We start from the raw sequence: 27,166 nt of genomic DNA on the forward strand, positions 1-27,166 counted from the left end.
CATTCAAGCTTATAATCATGGTCACTGGTCCAGAGTATCCACACCGGGAATCACACCAGCACAGTCAAAAGAAGCTCAGCAGCATGTGGAGAGGAAAAAACATATTCCCAATAGCGTGATACCGTTTTAAAAGGCTTTATTAAATAAAACATAAGGTAGCACACTCACATTTCTTGTATGTCATCAAACGCAAATAACAGTCACCAATAGGAGAGGGATGCCCTTCGGGAGATGATGTCCAGGCTCCACGCCGTGGACGCCGCGTCTTCTGGGTACTCCAAACTCCTCTTACAAAAACCTGGTTACACCGCCTGGTCACGCCCCGACACGTTTCGTGATTTCCACTTCTTCCCCGGGAGCGTGACCACGGCGGCTTGGCGGTAACCTTAAATACCCATGCCCGTCACCCCGCAGGGCGGGGCCAGGATTGGCAACATCGGCCATTGGTGGTTGCTCCGGTGTATTGACCAATAGCAGACTAGATTTACAGGATCACTTCCTCTCATTCTGCTAATCTCTATGGTAAAACACCCTATGACCCGGAAGTAGGGTGGGGCCGAGGTTCACACCATCGGCCATTGGTGGTTGCTTGTAGTATATTGGCCAATAGCGGACTAAGACAGCGCAATGACCATCTATCTCGCCGCTATTCACTGTAATAGGACGCCCTGCAACCCCGAAGTATAACACACCGGAAGTTAATTACACCCTAAAAAAGCAAAAACACCAAACACTCAACGACCAATGGACCGATGATGCACATACAAAATACAAAGTGTATGTACATAATAAAACCACGCTGTAAATCCTATCACTTTCCATTGGTGGTTGCTATCGTGCTCTAGCCAATAATAGTGATTCAGCTGTATGCCCAATCAGCTAGCGTCCTCCTTAGTTGACCTATGGCCCGGAACAATAATACAGAGCCCCGGCCGGATGTATGGACTCCACCCACCAGGATAAATCCTACAGGACCAAGGAGTTTTCATGTGTACACAGTACACTGAGCACAACAGTGCCACCTACCAATGGGCCAGTGTTACAATGTGAGGAAAGATTTGGTAGTCTATATGGAAATTAGTTTAATCCATATACCAAGAAATAATAATAATAAACAAAATCATGTCACCCTAGAAAAAGAACACGAATCTATTGGAAACTAATAGGCAAAACTAAAATATAAATATAATTATAAATATAGGTTAAAATCATTAAAATAACACTAAACCCATAACCAATATTAAACAGCATGAGTCACAAGTTTAGGGACATATTTGTGTGCGCGGACACTCAGGAGGATCATGGTCTTCCCAACGCACATCATCCAAGGATGAAAGGTCAAATGTAAAAGATAAAATATAAAATATAGATATAGAATTGGAAACTAAAATCAATAATCACTAATAAAACAATTTAAATCCAACTCTATATTTAATCCTACAGGGCTCAAAGATTGGGTCTGGAATATCCATTTCGTTTCGCACTTTGACAATTCTCTAACCCAATTTGCACCCCTCCACGGGGGTGTCACCCGCTCAACACCCCAGAATTGTAAACAACTGGGGTCCCGTTGGTGATGTGAGCGGAAATGGGCTGGGACACTGTGCTCTTTTTTACCCTTAATAATATTGCTGATGTGCTCCCCAACTCTAATTGTCAAAGTACGTTTAGTTCGTCCTATATAAATGATTTTGCAGGGCCACATTAAAGCATACACCACATGCGTGGTGTCACATGTGATGAAATGCTTAATGTCAAAGTCCTTGTCGATTGCTGCAACATGGAAGGACTCACGTCTTCTCTGATTTTGAGGGGTGAACGAACATGACTTACATCTTCCACATTTATGAAACCCCCGTCTACCCGGAAAAAAGGACGTATCCGGGGGGGTTAAGGATCTTCTTCACCACCCTGTCCCCAAAACTCGGGGCCCTACAGTAAATGAAGGATGGAACATCAGGCAACACAGGCCCCAATACGGCGTCCATCTGCAAGATGTTCCAATGAGTTTTGAAGATGGCTTCTACTTTTTTGTGGTCCTCACAGTAGTCAGACAAGAAACTCCATTGTTTATCATCAGATCCATTTGTGGGTCTAGTCACATTCTGCAAGCATGCAGCTCGAGGGATATCCAGAATATTTCCAATCTCTTTCTCAAGAGATTGTTCATCATATCCCTTTTGGATAAATCTCTCCTTAAGAACGTTAGTTTGGGCAATATAGTCTTCTTCAAATGTACAGTTCCGTCGTACTCGCATGAACTGGCCACGCGGTATATTTCGCAGCCAGTTTGGGTGGTGTCCACTTTGAATAGACAGGTAACTGTTTCTGTCTGTAGATTTGAAGAAGACAGACATAGTTAATTTGCCCAAACCCTTCTTTATGTTTACGTCCAAGAAGTGGATTTCCGTTAAAACTCCAATTGAACTCGAGTTTAATGTTATTTGTATTTGTGTTCAAATAACTCATAAAGTTCAATAATGAGGACTCTGTATCGTTCCATACAAAGATGATATCGTCTATGAATCGACGATAGAAGAGGAGTTCTGGTCTCTCCCTGCAAAATACATGTTTGTCCTCCCATTCTGCCATAAAAAGGTTGGCAAGACTGGGAGCGAATTTCGCTCCCATTGCCACACCTTTCTTCTGGCTGTAGAAGGACTGACTATACCAGAAATAGTTATGCCCTAGACAAAAGTCCAGGGCATTCCGGATAAACAATTTCTGGTTGTGTGGTATATCGTCCCTTTTACTCAGGGCCCAATTAAGGGCCAATAGAGCATCATCATGTTGGATGATGGTGTAGAGGGACGACACGTCCGCTGTCACTAAGAACGCGGACGAGTCATCCCCCAAGACCACATCATCCAACGACATAAGCAGGTCCTTAGTGTCTTTAAGATATGCCCTTGTAGTTACGACACTGGGTTGGAGGAAGGTATCCAAGTATTGGCCCAACCTGGCGCACACCGACCCAATCCCATTAACTATCGGGCGGGGCGGGGGGCACTTCGGATCTTTATGGACCTTAGGTAGCGTGTAAACTATCGGTATTCTACACGCACTCGGGACCAGATATTGTTTCTCTTTTTTTGTTAGCACATGGTTTTTATACCCCTGGTCTACCAAAACTCTAAGGTCACTTTCGAAGTCACTAGTTGGATCCTTTGACAACAGTACATACGTGGTTTCATCTGCCAACATATCCTGTAATTGTTGATGATAAAACTCTGGATCCATTATCACCACTCTCCCACCCTTATCAGCGGGTCGGATGATAATGTCTATCCTTTGTTCAAGGGATTCCAAACCCTCCTGTATGTGTCTACTATTATTCTTGACAGAATGATCGATTGGTAGATGCTGGAGGTCTTTCAGAACTAAACTTTTAAATACTTCAACCGCCTGGGTATTTCTAACCGGGGGGTTCCATATGGACTTGTTTTTCAAACCACTATTCACCGCCATACCAGACTGAGTATTGCTCACAGAATTAATGGGGTTACTAATGAAATATTTTTTGATGTTAAGTTTGCGTATGTACTTATGTGTGTCAATGTAAGTACTAAATTTATTGAGGGTCCGTTTAGGGGCACATTTCAGACCCTGGTCCAATATATGGAGTTCTTTATCTGTTAGAGTGACAGAGCTGATATTGTAAATGCCCTGTCCTCTCATTCCCTCCTTCTTTTTCTGGCGTTGTATTCGCCGTCCCGCTCTGACTCCTCGTTGTTGTTTGGATACTGGTTTGGGTTGGGGTTTGGGTTTCCCCGATATTCCCCTTGACGTCCCTGGGGTTGGGGTCGACTCTTCCCCCTCCCCCTGCCCCTGCCTCTCCCTAAAAAAGGTTGCTGGCGTGGGGTCCCATCTCCAGTTACATCCTGTCCCATTAATGGTTGGTAGTAATTGTGGGTATTCACATAATTAGGCTGGGGATAACCTCTTGTGCCTCCCCTTTGGTTTCCGCGGGACTTGCCACGTTGTTTCTGGTGTCCCCTCCTTGGGGGTCCCGTCCACTGAGGTGTTTCAAACGGGGTTTGGGGTCTAGTTTGAAACCTGTTCACCACATTCGGTGTCCTGGGTTCATCTCCCTGTCCCATTGTTCCCGATGGAGCTCCGGATGCTTCCACTTCGGGGACTATGGGAACTGGCGGAACTGTTCCATATAAAGATGGTTCAGCCTGCCAACAATATACCTGATTTGTTTTAAAATCTTTAAGATCCCTGTTGAATTTTTTAACTTTCTTTAACTGTGTCTCCTTGTCAATTTTGTCCAATTTAGCTTTAGTTTTCTCATTCAAATCCTTAATTGCCGTAGTTTCCTGAATATTTTCTATCTTTTTCTGTAGTTCCTTAATTTTGTCATTAATTAATTCCATCTTGCGTTTTTTTCTTTTGAGTATAAGAGACTGTAGTTCTATGCCTGCTCTATGGAAGAACGAATACCACTCATTCGTGGATTCGTCATCTGTCAGGCCGTGCCATATCCCATCTGAGACCCCTACTGATAAGTCCTTCAGATAGGTAGATCTCAATGGTGTTGATATCCCACCAGGCTCTCACTTGCTTTTCTAAGGTGAAGGCCAGAATCTTTAGAGTGGCAGTGATATCCTCATCAGGTGTAATCACCTGATTGGAGCTAAAAATATTCTTGAGATCAACCTGTCTCGATCCCAAGAATTTAATGGCATCCATAGCAGCTCGGTAATGTAGAAAAGTATATAATATGACAGCTTAAATGCCCACCGAAGACCAAATAAAAGATAAAAGCTATCCCAAGCGCTCAAAATGAGGACCACTCACCAATAAATATATTGGCTATGCAGCTACTTAAGTGGAAAATATGAGAAAGGATATATAATAGATGGATACTCCACAATATCTCTATGTATATATAGTAGCGCAAACTTGTCAAAAAGAAAGTGCCAAAAATAATGTGCCAGCTGCACAAAGTCCAAAAATGCAATAAATGTCACATAGGCAGCAGGAAAAGATCAGAAATGACAAAAACAGTCCATATTCCTTCACTCTATCTCCTGGGATGACAATATACAGAAACGTGTTTCTCAAAGGGATCACCACCACCACCGTGCTCCAAGGGAGGAGGAGAATTGCCCACTCACCAGATGCTGTGGCCCAACCCACTTTCGTGTTTGAGCATTCAAGCTTATAATGATGGTCACTGGTCCAGAGTATCCACACCGGGAATCACACCAGCACAGTCAAAAGAAGCTCAGCAGCATGTGGAGAGAAAAAACATATTCCCAATAGCGTGATACCGTTTTAAAAGGCTTTATTAAATAAAACATAAGGTTTTCCAGTTAAGTAGCTGCATAGCCAATATATTTATTGGTGAGTGGTCCTCATTTTGAGCGCTTGGGATAACTTTTATCTTTTATTTGGTCTTCGGTGGGCATTTAAGCTGTCATATTATATGGCATGATAGATTGTTTATATCCTTGGATAGGTGTACTGGGTGCATGGAGCAGAAAGAGAGCTGGTTCTTTGGGAATTTGACAGTTCATAATTTTCTTTATCATCTTCAAAATCTGTTCCCAGAATATTTCTATTCTGGGACATGACCAGAATATATGGAACATAGTCCCTTTCTCTGTCCCACACCTCCAGCACCGGTCTGTGTTTGTCCCAGAGATCTTATTCATTTTTACTGGGGTATAGTACCATCTGATTAGTTTCTCTTACGTCCTCCGACAGTCGCCGCCTCTTCATATTCGTCACATATGGGGTATTAGACTTTGCTCCGAAGGAGTAGCTAGGCAACAGAATATGTTAACAATAAAGCTTTAACATATCCCACCCTCAAGGGGTGGTCCCCTCAGTCAATACCCTCCTACTTCCTGCAACCATATCTCAGTTTTAATGTCTAGCTTGTCAGGAGTGGCTGGCTCTCTCTGTGCTGGGACTTTTTGTCCCAGACTCTTTCTTCTTTTTGATATTTTGTTTGAGTTTTCTCTCTGCCTTTACTTAGCTGTTATTTTTGTCAGCATTAGTTAGTTCTTCGGACGAAGAGGATCATGCGGACTGGGTCTCGGGCTGATCCCCCTGGTCGCAGGTCGTGGGTCAGTGGCTTCCCAGTCTGCCATCGAGCGTTCAGCCAGGTATCGCTCCTGGCACAGTGAACGACCCATCCCTGTTCGGTGCAGGGATGATTGGTGAGGTGGCTACCTCACCGGACGCTGTGCGGTTTCTGAACCGCCATTGTGTGCGTCTTGAATTGCGACTCTCCCTGCCTCATGTGCAGTGCGGGTTCCCCACGCCATGTGAGGTAAGTGTATCTATGTGGGGACCTGTCTGTCTGGGGGGGGTCTCAGTCTGGGACTGTGTAACCTGCCTTTAATCACACTGCTTGTCTCCCTATCTCTCGGCTGCATGCTGTGGGCTGCAAGGGGGGGGGGGAGCTGTATGACACTGAGTATGTCAGGCTGGGCAGTGTGAGGAGCTGTGTGCTGTGGGGCATGTTTTTAATGGCATGTTGGGGCATATACAGCGATCGCTGCGGCGATCTAACATGTATCCATATAATGGGTTAATATTGTGTGTGATTTTATGCACTGTGGAGCGGCGATTTCGGCGCCAAACGACGCCATTTTACCGGCGCCCGCTCCGGCCGCATGGTTTACATGCACGGCGGCCATTTTCTTGTAGCCTCCATAGGCTTACATAGAGCGCCCTGGCAGCATCACTTCCTCTCTCCTGGAAGCACCGATCGAGGCAGCAGCAGCAGCGGAGTCTCCTCAGGTTTTATCCTTCTATTCCTGTGTTCCATTGCCTGTATTCAGTCTGTATATTCCCTGTGGGGGTCTCATTGTGCCTGAGTGTGGTGCGGTGGGCTGCGCTTGCCGCGCTTGCTGTAAGGGGGCAGTTAACCCTTGGTTGTCTGGCATACAGGGGCAATGGATTCTCAGGAGGGCAAGTTTCCCACAGTATTGGTGGAAAGCCAGGGGACCGCTGTTTCCCCCCCAGGGGGGGATTTAGCCACTATTGTGGCTGGCCTTGCTGCACAGGTGCAAATGCTGGTGGCTGCTCAATCTACTAAACGGCCCAGAGTTGCTCTGTCCTCTGATTCTGAGGGTGAAGGTGATGGGGCTGTTCTGGCGGGGACCTCCCTATCGGGGTCCCGCTCCTCTCTTGATCTAGTGGGGTCTGAGGTAGAGGCTGAAGTTGAGGGGGTTGATAATTCTCCCCCTGGCTCGCCTGAAGAGCTTGCAATCATGGATGAGTTGATTGCTTCCATTAAGCAGACGCTACGTTTGCAGGACGAGGTGTGTCCCCCAGCTGCCTTGGCGGCTTATGGGACGCAGAGAAAACGCAGGACGCCGCAGGTTTTTCCCTGCAATGCTGATTTTCAGCGCGCTGTTAAGGACCAATGGCGCGATTTGCGCAAGCCTTTTGCGGTGCCAAGTAAATTTAAGCTGCGTTATCCTTTCTCGCCTGCCACTGATGAACGGTGGTGTGTGCCTCCGCCGGTGGATCATGCTATTGCGGTTTTGAACAAAGCCACTGCGATCCCTGCAGAGGGATCCCCTGTTTTCCGTGATGCCACGGATAGGAGACTGGAGTCTCTTGCCCGTCATACTTATTCTGTTACGGGTTCTATGCTTAAGGCTCTGTTTGCTTCTCTCATGGCGGCCCAGGCGATCGCAAGTTGGACGCAGATGCTTAGGCGCGTCCTAGTGGCCGATTCGGCCTCGGCGGCGACCCTGGATATGGTGGATCAGATCCACCAGGGTGTCCTGTATCTGTGTGATGCGGACCTGGACCTGATTCCGTTGGCCGCGCGTGTGCACAGCGTGGCGGTGTTGTCTCGCCGCCTGGTTTGGTTGAAATGTTGGTCGGTGGACCAATCTTCACGTAAAACCTTAGCCAATCTGCCTTATGATGGGTCTCGCCTTTTTGGGGAGTCCCTGGATGTGTTGATTAAGGGGATTACCGGGGGTAAGAGCACTCTCTTGCCCCATTTCCCCAAGGCTAAGGGGGCTTCTGGGAAGAAGCATGCTCAGTTTCGGCCCCCTCAGGGGTCCTTTCGTGCCTTTCGCCGCACTACAAGGGCAAACCGTTCAAGGGCCAAGGCTCTCAGAAGAAGCCCTGGTCTGGGAAACAGAAGTCCGGTCAATCCGGACCTGCGGCCCATAACAGTTCGGCCTGAAGGGGCGCCCTCACCCAGTTTTGGGGTGGGGGGACGCTTGCTCGGTTTTCTTCAGCCCTGGTTGGCCCGTGTGAGGGACAGATGGGTTCTGGAAATCGTTCGATCTGGTTACAAGATCGAGTTTCTCTCTCGGCCGGAGAGCAGATTTTTTCCCTCAAATCTTCAACTGTCTCCAGAGCGCCTGCGGGATCTGCACCTGGCGGTGCGGGACCTGAGGGCTCAGGGAGTGGTGGTTCCGGTGCCTCATCGGGACAGATTTCGGGGGTTTTATTCCAATCTGTTCACCGTGCCCAGAAAGGAGGGCAAGGTTCGTCCGATTCTGGACTTGAAAGCTCTGAACCGCTCTGTGCGAGTTCGCAAGTTCCGCATGGAATCCCTGCGCTCGGTGGTGGCTGCCCTGGTTCCGGGGGAATTCATGGCCTCCATCGATTTGAAGGATGCGTACCTTCACATCCCCATATTCGAGGGTCATCAGAAGTACCTTCGATTTGCCATTGCGGAGGGTCACTACCAGTTTGTGGCGTTGCCCTTTGGGCTCGCCTCAGCTCCGCGGGTCTTCACCAAGGTGCTTGCGCCGGTTCTGGCATTATTGAGAGCCCAGGGCATTTCTGTCCTGGGGTATCTGGACGACATTCTGGTTCGGTCTGCGACCAGACAGGGTCTGGAGAAGGACCTGTCTGTCACAATGCAAACTCTGCAGGAGTTCGGTTGGACGATAAATGTTCCAAAGTCGACACTGAGTCCGTCGGTTCGTCTCCCCTATCTGGGAATGATACTGGACTCGGTGCAGGCGAAGGTCTTCCTGCCGGAAGACAAACTCAGGACTCTTCAGGAGGAAGTCAGGTCCCTCAGGGACGTTCCACACTCGTCTCTGCGGACGGGTATGAGATGTCTGGGATTGATGGTCTCGGCCTTCGAGGCGATTCCTTTCGCGCAGTTTCACACGCGGGGTCTCCAAGCGGAGATCCTGTCCAGGTGGGACGGGCGACCTCAATCTCTGGATCTTCAGATCTCGTTGAGTCATCGCACCAGGGAAAACCTTCTGTGGTGGCTCCAGTCCCCGTTGGTGTCCGGGGGCAAGTCTTTTCGTCCGATCTCGTGGACGATAATCACCACGGATGCCAGCCTGTCGGGCTGGGGTGGTGTTCTGGGCGTTCTGTCCGCCCAGGGGACCTGGTCGGAGGGGGAGTCTTCCCTTCCGATCAACATTCTGGAATTGCGTGCGATAAGGCTCTGTCTTCATCGCTGGACGGACCGGCTGCAGGGCTGCCCGGTTCGGGTGCAGACGGACAATGCCACGGCGGTGGCCTACATCAACCACCAAGGGGGCACCAGGAGTGCCCGAGCGGCTCGAGAAGTGGCCGACATTCTGTCTTGGGCCGAGACTCATGTCCCGGCGATAACGGCGGTTCACATTCCGGGAGTGGAGAACTGGCAGGCGGACTATCTGAGTCGCCAGACCCTGGATCAGGGGGAATGGTCTCTCCACCCGGCTGTCTTCCAGATGTTGTGCGCGAAGTGGGGTCTTCCAGATGTGGACCTGTTCGCGTCTCGCCTCAACTACAAGGTGAAGAGGTTCGTGGCAAGGACGCGCGACCCTCGGGCAGACGCGTCGGACGCGTTAGTGGCCCCGTGGCATCAGTACAGGCTGATGTACGCGTTTCCACCGATTCAGTTGCTGTCCAGGTTCCTTCGCAGGTTGCACTCGGAACGCAGCACGGTGATTCTTGTGGCACCGGACTGGCCTCGCCGGTCCTGGTACGCAGACCTCGTGAATCTGGCGGTCGACGCTCCTTGGCGTCTGCCTCTTCGAGACGATCTACTGTCTCAAGGACCGATTTACCATCCTGCTTTACAGTCGCTGGCTTTGACGGCCTGGCTGTTGAGACCGAGGTCCTGAAGGAGAAGGGTCTCTCTCCAGAGGTCGTTCATACTTTGATCAACGCGAGGAAGTCTTCCTCGGGGAAGGTTTATTACCGTACTTGGAAGGCCTATTTTGCCTGGTGTGAGTCCAGGGGGTTTTCACCCCGCACGTACTCGGTTTCCCGTGTGCTGTCTTTCCTTCAGACGGGTGTCGATCAGCGTTTGGCGCTGGCTACGATTAAGGGTCAGGTGTCGGCGCTGGCCGTTCTGTTTCAACGTCCCGTGGCTTCCAACTCCTTGGTTGGCACTTTTATTCAGGGTGTGCGGCATCTGGTTCCTCCTAGGAGGGATCCTTTGCCCCCTTGGGACTTGCATCTAGTTCTGTCTGTGTTACAACGTGCTCCTTTTGAACAGATCAGGGAGTTCTCGTTGTCTATGTTGTCCAAAAAGGTCGCCTTTTTGGTGGCGATCACTTCGGCTCGCAGAGTGTCGGAACTGGCGGCTTTGTCCTGCAAGTCTCCGTACCTGGTTGTTCATTTGGATAAGGTGGTCTTGCGACCTAATCCTTCTTTTCTACCGAAACGAGTTTCGGAATTCCATCTTAACGAGGATATTGTTTTGCCTTCGTTGTGCACGAAGCCTAAACATCCAAGGGAGGTGAGATTGCACTCTCTGGATGTTGTTCGGGCGATAAGGGTTTACCTTAAATCGACTGAGTCTTTTCGTAAGACTGACTCCTTGTTTGTTCTTCCAGAGGGTCCTCGGAAGGGCATGGCGGCTTCCGCCTCTACCATTGCCAAATGGATCAGGCAGACCATTGAACAGGCCTATGCCTTGCAGGGGAAGGTTCCCCCTGTGCCTGTGAAGGCGCACTCTACTAGATCACTGAGTACGTCTTGGGCCTGCCGTCATGGGGCTTCTGTAGCCCAGGTGTGTAAGGCGGCGACTTGGTCGACCGTACACACTTTCACAAAATTCTACAAAGTAGATGTTCAGGCATCGGCGGATGCTTCCTTTGGCCGCAAGGTTCTTAGTGCGGCTGTTCCATAGGGTCCCTTATTGGGGACTCCTGGCTGTTGGGATAGCTTTTTTGTATCCCCTGGTTTTTTTGTCTTTTCCTGGGTTGTTGCTCCTGTTGAGCACTTATTTTTGCTGTTGCCCAGCTGGTTTCCTTCCTTTGGTAAGGTTCCTTTCTTTGATGTGGAGACTGCGTTGCCTTTCGGCGCGGATGCGTTTCCCACCCCTCATGTTTGCACTGCTTTGGGACGTCCCCATATGTGACGAATATGAAGAGGCGGCGACTGTCGGAGGACGTAAGAGAAAACGGAATTTTTGTAAAATCTTACCTGTAAAATTCCTTTCTCTGAGTCCTCCGACAGTCGCCGCCCCCGCCCCTCTTTTGGGGTTTGAATGTATACTCTACTGCTATTCCACTAAAACTGAGATATGGTTGCAGGAAGTAGGAGGGTATTGACTGAGGGGACCACCCCTTGAGGGTGGGATATGTTAAAGCTTTATTGTTAACATATTCTGTTGCCTAGCTACTCCTTCGGAGCAAAGTCTAATACCCCATATGTGACGAATATGAAGAGGCGGCGACTGTCGGAGGACTCAGAGAAAGGAATTTTACAGGTAAGATTTTACAAAAATTCCGTTATTTTATAGTTTAATTCTAGCTGGATCATTTCCATCTGAAATTCAATAGTCAAAATTCAATAGTCGGCTCTTGACATTCACAGCCCCACAGCAGTCAGGAGTGTGTATAGAATCCCCTACCTATGACATACACCAATGGCAGCAAATGGGTTTCAGTAACTCTGAAGCTGGTGTAATTAAAATGGGGGGGAGCGAGGGGGTGTTATTTTTTCAAATTAACTAGTCATATGGTATTTCCCCCATTAAAGGAAAGGCCAAGCATCTCCCTGTGATAGTACTTCAATGTCCAACTTGAGGTCTAAAACGCAGATAACCAAAGGCTTCTTTTTTCGTAGGTGATGGATGAGTTGGGTATCAAATTCATACACAAGGTGAAAGTCCTGATAACCACTGCAACACATCTAAAGTTATATTTCATGGATTGCTCTTATAGGGAAACCTGTACTAATATGGATGTTGCAGTTTGTAGAACTCACCTTCTGAAAATGCTTCCCATCTGGCTGTCACCCTAATCCTGGGTTTTCAATACTTTGAATGAATTGACCTGGACCAATATGTTGATGGCAGAGACATCCAGGTAATTAGTATTCTTAAAGTGGAACTTTTGTAAGAAAACTAGGTCCTGCTAGATTACTTCAGGCTGGCCCCTTTTGCAGGTATTACTATGTAAAACATTAAAAATAAGTGCCTATTTGGTTTAAAATCCAGTAATACATGGTCTCATCCTGCTCTGCACATGCTCAGTTGCTCTCCATTTTTAGGTTTGTAGAGGCCGATCTGCTGACAGTCCTAAAATGCAATTAAACCCCCTATCCTTAAAGGCTGCATTCACACCTTGGAGTTTTAAATCGTGGGTATTGGCATTTGAAATTCACGTTGTGAGATTTGTCATTTTAGCAGAGAGTTTTGAAATCGGGGCCAGAATTGCGAAAATTCTTAGCCAAAGAAGCTGCTCCTGTTTGATCTGAAAATGCTATGGTGTTGCACGTGAACAGTTAAGACACCAGCCATTTGATGGTTTGACAGTTTGATCGAGGACACAAGCAAATGTGACAGTTAGCAATCCTCGCATTCCAGGAATGTAACTGTTTATTGAAACCATTAAATCTATGGGTTTAGTTCCATCTTATGATTTACTGCTGTTCAGGGGCTCTGGGCTTCAGCAAAATGGCAGCCTCTGGCAAGAAGAAACAGGAGCAATGCTGGAGGCAATTCACAGCACAGACTAGTTTTGATAGCATATTTATTAATGTGGAATGTATGTTCCTTGCAAAAGAACATCATTTTTTTTATCAAGCTGTTATGGGTAAAGTTCCACTTTAAGAGGAGGTGAACAATCTCAGCTCGAATATTTCTCCTAGTACAGGTTTCCTTTAACTAATGGTGCAAGAAATATGGTTGATATGGGCTACAGCAATTTTCATATCATCATTGACCTTCATGTTGCCATTTGTGTGTAAATGCATTTTTTTAAGTTTTGGATTGCGTATGGAATGGTTTAAACTCTTTGCCAAGTTTTTATTGCTGTGTTCCTGCTGAGGAGAATTGTCTGTTTTTGTCCTGGTAACCAATGTCATCCAGACAAAGTGAGAGGAAATCCAAAAATCGGAGCTGTTACCGGAAAATAGGTGGGAGAAAATTCTCCAGTGGCAATACCTGTTCTTGTGACAACTATCTAGGATTTATGCTTCTTTTCTGTTGCTTTTCCAGGGCAGAAAGTGATAGGGAAATTACTCTGGTGGGACACAGGCAGTGCAAATTAATAGAGGATTTACCCCTTCCCCCCTCTAAACCCTCCCATAAATGTTAAATACGTTTATATTGTCTAAAGCAGTCTTACCTGGACAGCGCTCCTCATGGGTGGGATCTTTTGCAGAAGGGGAAGAAATATACAACATTGGGATGTGTTTTGGAGCATCATCTGCAGAACTATCAACATATTTTTTCTCCCTGTTTTGGAAATGAATATACATTTTAGGGTCCAGAAACTGGTTTATGAAAAAAAAAAAAGTAGAAAAAGAAAGAACAAGAGAACATCTAGCCCCATGTACCAGAAGTATTTGAAAAGAACATGAATTTCCTGTTGGAATCACTTATCATATCTGTCTATCACCAGTGTAATTTGGCATAATAGTGTCTTAGGCCAGCCATAGAAAATGTATTTTCTGCAACCACAGACAGTGTTGATAGGGGAATCCCTCCCACAGAGGCATTGTGTTCTTTCTGGGGGGGGGGCAGTGTGGGAGAAGCCAGTGATTATTGCTAGCAGGTATAACAGGCACTAGCAATAATCACATCTAAAATATGACAGACTGATTGTACCCAAGTTAATCGCTTGATGAAAATGTGGGAATTGAAGCTCAAATTTATGGTTAACTTTAGTCACCTATAACTCTGGATCTACAGATCACTTTGACATACATTGTTTGCTGAAAGTAACCTGATTATGCAGTCAAATGCTCAAAGCTTTACATGGAACTTGTAGCGAGCCATTTCAATCGTGTGCAGTTATAAAAAAAAAAAAAAAAGCTTAGTTTGCTGGTTAGAATCTATAAACCATATTTGTATTTTGTGAATCTGAAACTCACAGTTTCTTCAGGTCGGAGTCTGACAAGTAAATGTAATTAGAGGCGGGAAGGTTGACATCTTCTTGCGAGCCCCTAATGCCAATAAAAAGGCTGAAGCCTGCTGCGCCATGCTTCACCATGCTTAGCTGGGACTGGATCTCTAGAGGGAAAATTGCAGTCACAAAGAAATGTTAGTTAGTAGGATTGCATGGTTCACCAGACAGGGCAGTCCAATAGGGCCGAAACAACTAATCGATTATCGACAACAAATCGATTATGAAAATAGTTAACTATTTTCATTATCGATTAGTTGGTCAGCCGATTAGTTGGCCTGCATACAGAATGCATTATTTGTTTACATATCAGAAGACACAGTGAAGCACACATACAGCTCAGTACACCATCCATAGATGTCAGTAAGTGCCTGAGAACTTGTTAATGTGTGAGGAGCAATGCCTCATGGGAAATGTAGTCCTGGGTAGGAAGTGAGTGGTTCTAAAGGCAGAAGAAGTTTTTTACCTTGCTATAGGGGCACTCTATACTATACTTTACAGCTTGCTATTGGGGCACTCTGAAAGCAGGAGGAGCCAGAATCGTCAGGGGGACCCCAGAAGAGGAGAATCAGGACTGCTCTGTGCAAAAATATTACAGAGAGCAGGCTAGCATAACATGTCTGTTTGTTGTGTTTATTTAACCACTTTACCACTAGAGCATTTTGCTGTCTTACGTCTGGGCCACTTTTTGCGATTCGGCGCTGTGCGACTTTAACTGACAATTGTGCGGTCGTGCAACGCTGTACCCAAACAAAATTGACGTCCTTTTTTTTCCCACAAACAGAGCTTTCTTTTGGTGGTATTTGATCACCTGTGCGATTTTTACTTTTTTTATAAACAAAAAAAGAGCGTTTATTTTGAAAAAACAATATTTTTAACATTTTTTTATATGAAATTCCCCCCAAAAAAGATGTAAAAACCAATTTTTTAAAAAATTTTTGGCCAATTTGTTTTCTGCTACCCAAGTTTGGTAAAAAAAAAAAATCGCAATAAGCGTATTTTGATTGGTTTGCGCAAAAGTTATTGCGTTTACTAACAAAGGGAAAGATTTATGTGATTTTTGGTGTTTTCTTTTTAACGAGTAATGGCGGCGATCTGCGATTTTTTTTGCGGGACTGCGACATTGCGGCGGACAGATCGGACCCTTGACTGACATTTTTGACACTTTTGGGGGTACCAGTGACATTACTGCAGCAATCAGGCAATAAGGGCGTGAGCACGCGGTCATTCTGTTCCATACCAAGGACATCCCAGAGGATCCCCAGCACTAAACGCCAGTGAGTCCGGGCAACATCGCGATAGGGTGGCTGGATCACCCGTACCGTGTGGTTCAGTGGGGACAACGTCAGTAGCGGGAGGACCGGGTTTTGCACCTTGGATATGTTTTTCGCATAAATTCATCCGATTCCATGTGAGTGTGATTTTAACCTTTTAATAAAGCCTTGTTTGTACATATTACGCTATGGGTATCTGTTCCCCTTTTATGTGAGACGAGAGGAGGAGGTATCTGTTCCACCTTTATGTGAGAGGAGAGGAGGAGGTGCTGCCTATATCCCTACTTTTTGGAGTTGAATCCTGAGGAGATTACCATCCGGATGTGGAGGATTATTGATTTAATAAAGCGCTAAACCCTAGCGTTAAGGGTACGTGTCCACTCTCAAGGGGGGGAGCACAGCGGTGAGGTGAAGGATATGACGGTTGCTGAGTGATCGATAAAGAAGTCTGGTGTTTCACTACACTAGGAGTTTCTATGCACCCATTTTATCGTGTGACTTCACCCTGAGAATATTATGGACTTATGAACTATTAGGCTTTATAACAATTCCCTACCTTGTTAGGCTGGTTGTTTTTGCTATATACCATCAACCTCGTCAGGGGCTGTTTCTAGCGCTGCTAGTGTCTATGTGGGCTTAGGCTCTTATACACACCCCCTTTTTTTTATAAATATGCACTGTTACTGTAAAAATGACACTGGCAGGGAAGGGGTTAATTTTATTGGAGAGGGATGGGTTAATGTATGCCTGGTGCTTACTGACGTGTGGGGGGGGAGGTGACTGTGTGAGACAGGGACAGATCGGATGTCCAGCTATGCTGAACACTCCGATCTGTCACTCCCTGTCACTGAAGAGATCCGCCCGCTTGTGTTTACACAGGCGGGCGGATCTCCACACTAGATCCCCAACGATCGGGGCAGAGCAGCGGCGATCGCCGCTGCTCCTCCCCTGGCCCGACTCCCGCTGTGAATGAAAACAGCGGGAGCGTGCCTCCGGCGGCGCGCGAGCGCCGCCTACAGGGGAGGAGTCTGGCGACGTAGGTCTACGTCGTCAGACAGGATCGTGCCACTTTGCCGCAGTACTATTCAAGTACTCAGTGGTAAAGTGGTTAACCTGCCCAACAACAAATTGGCCAAAAAAAAGCATAAAATATGCAAAACACAAATCGCGTGCGCAAAACGCACAGCAAAAAGCCTGAAAAGCAAACTGCATAGATGTGAACCCAGCCTTATGCTGGCCATACACAAATATTCATACGAAAAATCTTTCGTACATGCGCTGAATGAAAGAATGTCATTTGAAAATTTCCCTTGCTGTTAACATTCAGTTTTAAAACAAATGTCATTTCTGAATGAAAACCACATACACTGTTTGAAAATTCTGTTTGAAGAAATTTTCTATTCTTCTCTTTCGAATCTTCCCATCACTGTGGTCGAAAACGAACGTTGATTTGACCCCACTAACGATTTGAAAGTCTAACAAATGTTCTTAAATTTTTTTTTTTTTTTTTAATGGAAGACATTGTTTTTGTATGGCCAGCATAAGAGACAGCAGGCGCAGGGAGCTTTTATCAAGCCATCAGCCCCATATGACAAGGGAGTCTACAACATATTACAGTTCTGTCTGAAAATCAGAAAAAACAAAAACAAACAGTCTTTCATTTTTTTTTTCTTTAAAAAAAAAAAAAAAATTTGATCTCTGAGTCTGATGATCTTTACCAGATTCAACCTCTAATAGTATATACAGTATCTCTTCTGTCTGTTATTCTCAGAGTGGATTAGAGATTTTGCTCCATAACCATATAGTTGGTTATTTAGATTTACCACTGCATATAGATATTTAGGAATAAATTGCCTTTTTTTAAACTTTACATATTAACTAAATTATACACCACACTTTTTTTAAGGTTATTATCTGATTAGTTGATTAACTGAAATAATAAATGGCCAACTAATCGATTATGAAAATAATTGTTGGTTGCAGCCCTAAGGTCTAATACAGCATGATCCTTCACACCTGTAGGTATGTGCAGTTAGCCACTTGGTCACTAGATGGCTCTTTTCCCATTACAGCCTGTATAGAGGAAAGTTATAGCAAGTGATAGCTTCTCTTTTAGCTAGAGCCCTCCTGTAGTGATATCTTAGGTGAGTCAGTGCTCATTTATAAGTCAGGCTGGGAGGAGCCTGAGGGCACTTGGGGCATTGGAGGTGCACACCCCACGCCTGTGAGGATGTAACCAGCATGTGTAGGTCCTGGAGAGAGCAGGAGACTGGGAGGAGTGGACCTGTACTCAGGAAAAACTGGATATTTGACTTAATATAAAATCCTTTTCTCTTAAGTTCATTGTTCTCTCTGATTCATATCAGTAGGGTAATGCTGCCCCCTACAGGAGTAGGACACTAGGCAGAAAAAAGTTCTGGCTACGCCTATGGGCAGTCCCGGAGGGTACCTCCTCTCTCTTCCTGCATAGGATGTCAGTTTTGTATCAAAGCAGTGTCAGAAAAGGAACACCAACCCAACTCAAAATAGAGGGGCGGGTACTGCGTCCGTCAATGAACTTAAGAGAAAAGGATTTTACGGTAAGTCAAAAATCCAGTTTTCTCTATCTTTCATTGACGGACGCAGTTCTCTATGATTCATATCAGAAGGGCCGTCCCAAAGCAGTGCCATAAAATGAGGGTTGGGAACAGCAGAAAATAACAAGTCCCCAAGGCCAAACATAGCCGACCAGGCAACATAGGACTTATCAGAACAAAAGATGAAGCCCACCTGAAACAAACAGTAAACACCGTCAAGGAAGGTCAAAAGCCCTCCAAACAGCAGCCGGCCAAAAAGAGGAATCTGCAGATGCAAGCACATCCACCTTATAAAACGTGGTAAAGGTGTGAACAGACTACCAGGTAGCTGACTTGCAACCTGGAGCACAGATGCCTACAAGACGAAAAGCCCAGGAAGCACTAGGCACCCAAGTAGAACGCGCCAAAACAGGGAAAGGTAGGAACTGACCCTTAATTGAATAAACCTGCACCACCGTCTGTCCGATCCATCTGGGAATAGACACAGCAGACACAGGCAGTCCCGTTCATGGGCCATCCGTAAGTACAGAGAGCGAGCCTGACTCACGAAAAGACTCAGTAGTCACCAAGAACACCTTGAGTGCCCACACTCTAAACAGAGTAAGCAATGCACATTCCTTAGGATGTGAGGGCTCAGGACACAAGATGGGAATACAATGTATGTCCCCATGCAAGTGAACATCAGAAACCACCTTCGGAGGGAAGGACGGATCCGGACGAAGTACCCCTTGGCCCCATGATCAACATATAGGGAGAACGACAGGACAATGTCGCCAGTGCCGACACCTGCGCGCAGAGTGACAGCAACCAAGCAGGCCACCTTCTGTTAGAAGGTAGCCAGGGGATACCCTCGAATACTTGCAAACAGAGGGTCTAAAAGAACCAACTGTACCAAATCAAGGTCCCCAGTGGATGACAGAGGTCGCACTGGAAGTACCAAGTGTCGCACCCAGGGCCGGTGCAAGGATTTTTGACACCCTAGGCGAAACCTCATTTTGCCGCCCCCCCCCCTCCACTCCTGACTGCGCCCCCTTTGCCCCTGCCTATGTATAAGGTGGAGGTGGCGGGGTGGATATTTTTACCTCGCCTCTCCACCTATTTCTTTAACCATGATCCTCGGGCCTGCACCTGTGCCTATGGACCGGGCCTGAACACAAATAGTAGCGGCACCGGCTCACTTCCTCATGCCAGCCATGGTCCACAGGTATACAGACAGGATAGGGTAGTATATAGACAGGGATCAGTCGAAGAAAAGAGGCTGAAGTGCAGGCAGTGGTCTACTACCCATGTGTGTCAGTGCCAGCCCTCCCCACTGGGGGGGGGGGGTCTCATGTAGACACTCCCAGCTGTTAAGTGCCCCCTGCAGTCAGTGTGGGGTTGGGGCTTGGAGGTGTATGTGTGGGGGGTTGGGGAGGCTGGTACCTGTACATGCATCACTGGGGATCCTCTGCGGCAGATCATCAGCTGTTACCGATACCCTTCACTCAGCTGCCATTACCTGGGATGCTGGATCCACCATCTGCCAGCCTGGACAGGGGAGATATGGATCTCAGTGGCAGAGATTCCAATTTGCTCCCCCCTCCTGAATGCATAAACTGTCATTAGACCATATTATAACTCCCAGCATTGATGTCAGTGGATGTATTAATAACCCCAATACAGGTATCAGTGGACGCAATATTAACCCCCAGCACAGGTATCAGTGGACGCAATATTAACCCCCAACACAGGTATCAGTGGACGCAATATTAACCCCCAGCACAGGTATCAGTGGATGAATTAAAAATCCCCAACATTGAGGTCAGTGGACGCACTAATAATTCCCAGCACAGATGTCAGCATTATTAACCCCCTCCCCCACATTGGGGATAAGTGGCATTGAAATGTAACCCCCCATGACCACCAATGTAAGGGGAGGGGGTTATTAATACTGGCATTACCGCAAATGCAGAAGGGGGAGGTGGGTAAAATGTCAATGCCATGAGGACAATGCAAGGTGGGGGGTTAACTTTCACTGCCCTTACCTGCATCGGTGGACATGGCAATATTAACCCCCTCCTCACTTCCAGCCTGCTCTCCAGTCCCATTTTCTTAGTACTCTGTCAGTTAAGCTTACCTTAGCTTCTGGTCGTCAACATCCCCCTCTGAGTTGCAGTGGGTGGCCGGCACAGGCAGGCCGGCGGACGGGCGGCAGGTGGTTCAGACAGTTGCCGGGCGGCTCAGACATGTAGGCAGGTGTCAGATGAGGGGGGAGGGTAGCAGGGTGTCAGATGAGGGGGGAGGGTAGCAGGGTGTCAGGTGTGAGGGGGGGTAGCAGGGTGTCAGGTGTGAGGGGGGTAGCAGGGTGTCAGGAGTGAGGGGGGTAGCAGGGTGTCAGGTGAGGGGGGAGGGTAGCAGGGTGTCAGGTGAGGGGGGAGGGTAGCAGGGTGTCAGGTGTGAGGGGGGTAGCAGGGTGTCAGGTGAGGGGGGAGGGTAGCAGGGTGTCAGGTGTGAGGGGGGGTAGCAGGGTGTCAGGTGTGAGGGGGGGTAGCAGGGTGTCAGGTGTGAGGTGGGGTAGCAGGGTGTCAGGTGTGAGGGGGGTAGCAGGGTGTCAGGAGTGAGAGGGGTAGCAGGGTGTCAGGAGTGAGAGGGGTAGCAGGGTGTCAGGTGAGGGGGGAGGGTAGCAGGGTGTGAGGTGAGGGGGGAGGGTAGCAGGGTGTCAGGTGTGAGGGGGGTAGCAGGGTGTGAGGTGAGGGGGGAGGGTAGCAGGGTGTCAGGTGTGAGGGGGGTAGCAGGGTGTCAGGTGAGGGGGGAGGGTAGCAGGGTGTCAGGTGTGAGGGGGGTAGCAGGGTGTCAGGTGTGAGGGGGGGGGTAGCAGGGTGTCAGGTGAGGGGGGAGGGTAGCAGGGTGTCAGGTGTGAGGGGGGGTAGCAGGGTGTCAGGTGTGAGGGGGGGTAGCAGGGTGTCAGGTGTGAGGGGGGTAGCAGGGTGTCAGGTGAGGGGGGAGGGTAGCAGGGTGTCAGGTGTGAGGGGGGGTAGCAGGGTGTCAGGTGTGAGGGGGGGTAGCAGGGTGTCAGGTGTGAGGGGGGTAGCAGGGTGTCAGAAGTGAGAGGGGTAGCAGGGTGTCAGGAGTGAGGGGGGTAGCAGGGTGTCAGGTGAGGGGGGAGGGTAGCAGGGTGTCAGGTGAGGGGGGAGGGTAGCAGGGTGTCAGGTGTGAGGGGGTAGCAGGGTGTCAGGTGAGGGGGGAGGGTAGCATGGTGTCAGGTGTGAGGGGGGGTAGCAGGGTGTTAGGTGTGAGGGGGGGTAGCAGGGTGTCAGGTGTGAGGGGGGTAGCAGGGTGTCAGGTGTGAGGGGGGTAGCAGGGTGTCAGGTGAGGGGGGAGGGTAGCAGGGTGTCAGGTGTGAGGGGGGTAGCAGGGTGTCAGGTGTGAGGGGGGGTAGCAGGGTGTCAGGTGAGGGGGGAGGGTAGCAGGGTGTCAGGTGTGAGGGGGGGTAGCAGGGTGTCAGGTGTGAGGGGGGGTAGCAGGGTGTCAGGTGTGAGGGGGGTAGCAGGGTGTCAGGTGTGGGGGGAGGGTAGCAGGGTGTCAGGTGTGAGGGGGGGTAGCAGGGTGTCAGGTGTGAGGGGGGGTAGCAGGGTGTCAGGTGTGAGGGGGGTAGCAGGGTGTCAGGTGTGAGGGGGGTAGCAGGGTGTCAGGTGAGGGGGGAGGGTAGCAGGGTGTCAGGTGTGAGGGGGGGTAGCAGGGTGTCAGGTGTGAGGGGGGTAGCAGGGTGTCAGGTGTGGGGGGGGTAGCAGGGTGTCAGGTGTGAGGGGGGTAGCAGGGTGTCAGGTGAGGGGGGAGGGTAGCAGGGTGTCAGGTGTGAGGGGGGGTAGCAGGGTGTCAGGTGTGAGGGGGGGTAGCAGGGTGTCAGGTGTGAGGGGGGTAGCAGGGTGTCAGGTGAGGGGGGAGGGTAGCAGGGTGTCAGGTGAGGGGGGAGGGTAGCAGGGTGTCAGGTGAGGGGGGAGGGTAGCAGGGTGTCAGGTGTGAGGGGGGGTAGCAGGGTGTCAGGTGTGAGGGGGGTAGCAGGGTGTCAGGTGAGGGGGGAGGGTAGCAGGGTGTCAGGTGAGGGGGGAGGGTAGCAGGGTGTCAGGTGTGAGGGGGGTAGCAGGGTGTCAGGTGTGAGGGGGGTAGCAGGGTGTCAGGTGAGGGGGGAGGGTAGCAGGGTGTCAGGTGAGGGGGGAGGGTAGCAGGGTGTCAGGTGTGAGGGGGGGTAGCAGGGTGTCAGGTGTGAGGGGGGGTAGCAGGGTGTCAGGTGTGAGGGGGGGTAGCAGGGTGTCCGGTGAGGCAGGCAGGCGGCTCAGGCATGCGGGCGGGTGTCATGCGGGTGGGTGGGCGGCCAGACGGCTCACACATGCGGGCGGGCGGGCAGACGGCTCACACATGCGGGCGGGCAAACGGCTCAGGCATGCATGCGGGCGGGCGGACGGCTCAGACATGCGGGCGGGCGGACGGCTCAGACATGCGGGCAGGCGGGCAGGCAGGCAGGCAGGAGAAGTCAGATAAGGCGGGTAGGATTTTAAAAGCTGGCCGCAATTCACACCCACACAAGAGCCTGGTAGCCAAAGGAGATCCGGTCCTGCACTTGGAGAAGGGGCGGAGCAAACTCTTCCTATGGCTGGGGAGCAGAGCGCACTTCTGCTTTCAATGCCCGCCGCTCTCCACATAGCGCCCCCTACTGGTGTGCGCTCTAGGCCGCCGCCTACCTTGCCTATAGGTAGCGCCGGCCCTGGTCGCACCCCCTGGAAGAAGTCACGCACCAGGGCACAGGCAGCCAACGGCCTTTGGAAGAAATTTGCCAAAACCGAAACCTGACCCTTGACAGTACTCAAGGCTAACTTGTGACCATTGAAGGAAGCCAAGATCCGGGCCACCGAGTAAGAGTGAGGGGGAGCCCACACAATATACGACTGTCTCGTATGATGAACAAAAATCACCCTAGAAGTTGCTTCCCACGCTTCAAGCAGGGTGGGAATCACTGAAGCAGCCAAACCCCCATCCTTCAGCACCTGGCATTCAACAGCCAAGTCGGCAAAGTCAGCGACCGCAAAGTCGGACGGGAGATGGGCCCTTGAGACAATAACTCTTCCCTGAGAGGAATTCTCCAAGGAGCGTCTGTGGCTAGCCTGTCCAGGCCGGCGTACCAAGCTCGGTGAGGCCCGTATGGAGCCACGAGAAAGACCGGAATCCCTTCCGCCTCGATCCTGCGAAACATTCTTGGCAGCAACTTGGGAGGAGGAAAGGCAGACCGCAGCTCATACTGACCTTGGCCCATCCGTGAGCACGCACATACGACCATGCTGGCTGCAGCCATGCGCAGGTGACCATGCTAAACTCCACGACATCGTTTAAGTTGAACTTAGCGAATGTTCTTGCCCATGACAGAACCCATGGTTCCACCATTGCACACGCCAGAGGGTCCCGGGAGCGGGCCACAAACCGCAGCACTATCCAGTAGATGCGACACCAACAGGTCCACGTCTGGAGTGCCCCCAATGAAGGCACAACTGCAAAAACACCTCCGGATGAAGACACCATTCCCCTGCATCCAAGGCTGGAACAATGCGTACTGCCCAACAAAGAATTGACACTTCCAAGGAGGCAAGGACACCCTTGGTGCCCCCTTGATGAATGACATAAGCCACGGTCATGGCGTAGTCGACTGAACGTGCACTGGGCAGCTGCAGGTGCCCAATCCAGTGAACCAGGCAAAGCCGGATCGCTCTCAGCCCCAGGACATTGATCGGTAACCTGGATCCTTCAGGGACCATACTCCCGAAGCAGAGAACCTGCCGAGGACTCCTTTCCACCCAGATAGGCTTGCATCCGCGGTGATAAGTGTTCAGGAAAAAGGGGAGGAAGGATTTCAGCTCAAGACTCCCTGTTCAGCCAGCTCAGCCGGATCCGAAAGTCCAGAGAGTTTGGATTCTAGTCCCATTCGAGAAGGATCGCCTTCTGGGGATCCCTGAGAGGGATGGAGCGAAAGACGGCACCAATCAGTCCCAGAACTCGCATACAGGTTTGAAGGGACAACCATGTGCGGGACATGAACCGCAGTCTGAAGTTCCAAGAGTTTTTTCCCCGGAGGGAGAAAACACCCGGACTGAGGGCGAGTCCAAAGTCAGGCCCAGATAGTCCAGTCTCATGGAAGGGACCAGGGATGACTTCTGAAGGTTCAGAACCCATCTGAACTCCTCCAGAGTTCTCATGGTGACTTCCAAATTTGTTTGTCAGCACCGTAGGAGACTCCACACAGAGAAGCAGATCGGCCAGGAACCCCGGACTGATACGCCCTGCTGCTGCAACAGCACCAGGACCAGAGCCACACCTTTGTGCAGACCCTAGTAGCATAAGTGAGACCCAAGGGCAACGCCACAAACCGATAGAGATCCTTCCCCACGGCAAAAAATGGAGAACCCGTAGGTGTCCCAAACATAACAGGATGTGAAGGTAGGCAGCTTGATGTCTATGGAGGCCAGGAGTCCCCCTGATGCAGGGAAGCCACCACTGTGCAAACCGATACCAACTTGATCTGCACGGAACCATCAAAGGACCAGCTGGTCCAGCTTGTTGAACCAGAGTCTGAACTGCCCCACAGAGCACCTGTAAGCGATCCGGGGACAGCTGTACATTGGAAGAGAAAAAACCTTACCTGAAATAAACGGATCGGGACTCGATCTTGCAACTGGACTGCATGACCTCCTGAACCCAGCAGCCTGGGATCCGGGCCAGCCGCAGGTCCCCGACCGGCAAGGACCTCCCTCCACCCCTTAGATGGGTGAGGAAGCACCTTCAGGCCGAGTAGGCCTAATCCGCAGGTCTGGAAAAAAACGATCTCATGTCCTCCAGACCAGGGTCGTTTGGAACCACACGCGGAAGTCTGGAAGGACTTCGCCACATCGACCGTCCCTGAGGGACGAAGAAACTGTTGCGAGCCAAAAGGGAAGAACCTCGACTGCGACAAAGGCCCTTACCCTTGTTAGCCTGTTGAAGAAAACACTCTTCCCCTGTGAGACCCTTATATAATGTCATCCAGGGCAGCGCCAAACAGGCGATACCCCTGAACAGGGAGATCCATTAAGACCATCTTAGAAGTTTGATCCGCAGACCAACACTACGGTCAAGTAGATGCTGGACAACCACCACCCAAAACAACAAGGTGATCCATACAAGGGAGCCTCGACCAGCGCGGCATCGCAAACAAATTGCAGCCTCTGCGCCAACTGGTCCAACCACTCCCCCAGGGCAAGAGGGACATGCCCCACACCAAGTCAGAGTCTGCGTGGCAAGGGCAAACAAACACTGTTCCCAGTGCAGACTACGCCAGGGAACACAGATCGCAGGCCACAGCCCGCGCCATCCTATCCCCCAAGTCCTTAAAGGACAGGGATTCCTCCACTGGAACAACGGTAGTCCCATTCAGCTAGAGACCGTACGCCCACTAGGCCTGCACGATATTGGAAAAAAAATATATTGCGATATTTTTTTTCCAACTATATATATTGCGATATTGTGGGACCCGTCCTTTATATGGAGAAATATAAAGGAGGTTGGCTTCAGCCCACTTCAGAATATAACCCTGGAAGGGGTTATATAATAGATTATAAAAAGGAAGAGGAAGTGATTGGTGCTGCCAGTATATATGTGAAATACAATAAATAATCTATATTGACATGGTGTGTATACAAAAAGGGAAAAGTAGATGTATGTATGTATATGTAGAGGAAAATAAATTATTAATATATAAATCACCTCTGAATTATTAATCATTTATTTTCCTCTACATATACATACATACATACATCTACTTTTCCCTTTTTGTATACACACCATGTCAATATAGATTATTGTATTTCACATATATACTGCTACTGGCAGTGGTGGTAGGAGGCTGGAGCGGTGGATTAGAAAGGAGCACAGCCGCATACATTAAATTACTCACTCGTGCAGGCTGCAGCCCGCCCCACACGTTCAGTGGGTCTCACTCTCAGCCCTAGTTTTCTCAATGGCACATTCAGGGAGCCAATCACGCCGTGGGTAGCGGCACAGCGAACCAATCAGGTGTGCAGGCACGCGTGATTGGTTAGCTGTGCAGCTGCTCACGGCGTGATTGGTTGCCTGAATGTGCCATTGAAAAAACTAGGGCGGAGAGTGAGACTCACTGAACGTGTGGGGCGGGCTGCAGCCTGCAGTGGATTGAATGTGTGAGTTCTCCTCCGAGTCCCTGCCTAACACGAAAGTCTGCGAGTCCTCCTGTCCTCCTCCGAGTCCCTCCCCCTGCCTATGCAAATATCGTGACCTCGGCGATATGAATATCGCCTACGGCCACAGAACGATAGTCGATATCATATCGACTATCATTCAGCCCTAACGTCCACCAAAGGCGGAACAGTCCTCTGTACCAGAGACTCCCCAAAAGGGCAATGTCTAACGGCCGCTTAGACACCCCAGGGGAATGTCTCAGATGGTCCCCTCCTATATGAACAGCCAGCAAAATGAGCAGCTCCAGATGGCACGTGAGTGCCAGATGCCACCTGCGCCCCAGGAGCAGCCGCCGCTGCGACCCCCAAATTGCAGGATGTCGCACACCGAAACAGCCAGTGCATCCACCAGCGCCTGTCATGGCAGGGGAGGTAGAAATGTCATCCTCATCATCCGAGGAGACAGGGTGTGAGGTAACAGACCCGGCGGAGAAACATTTCAGCACACCTACCACCTTCACCCGAGCCCAAATGCTTCCTGAACTGCCAAAAACGCATTGACGGACAGTGGAGATCCAGAAGGCCCTGCGGCCTCCGTGAGGGAGTCAGATGGGAACAAATGGCCTGCAGGGTCCATACTTAACCTGAGGAACAAGCCAGCAACGTAAAAAAAAAAAAGACAAAATTTACATTTGTTTTTCTAAAAGCTGCCACACAGTGCTACAGCGCCTCCCGGAGGTCAGGCATGCGCTAACAGACCCCCACAGAGAGAGAGAGAGACTACCCTCATGACACAC

At 49.5% G+C, this 27,166-nt stretch overlaps 1 protein-coding gene across 1 annotated transcript in view; it reads right to left on the minus strand.

The window, feature by feature from the left end:
- The window catches only part of LOC309553714 (all-trans-retinol 13,14-reductase-like), a 338,403-nt gene that overhangs the window by 247,604 nt on the left and 63,633 nt on the right, over positions 1–27,166 (minus strand). Inside the window, exons 7-8 of the mRNA XM_082255091.1 lie at positions 14,275–14,413; positions 13,527–13,636 (exon numbers count right to left, since the gene is read on the minus strand). Of these exons, the coding sequence (XP_082111217.1) occupies positions 13,527–13,636; positions 14,275–14,413 (249 nt within the window). The remainder of the gene's footprint in view (positions 1–13,526; positions 13,637–14,274; positions 14,414–27,166) is intronic.

This window comes from Pelophylax lessonae (assembly GCF_965119305.1).
Source record: "Pelophylax lessonae genome assembly, chromosome: 4".
NCBI lineage: Eukaryota > Metazoa > Chordata > Amphibia > Anura > Ranidae > Pelophylax > Pelophylax lessonae.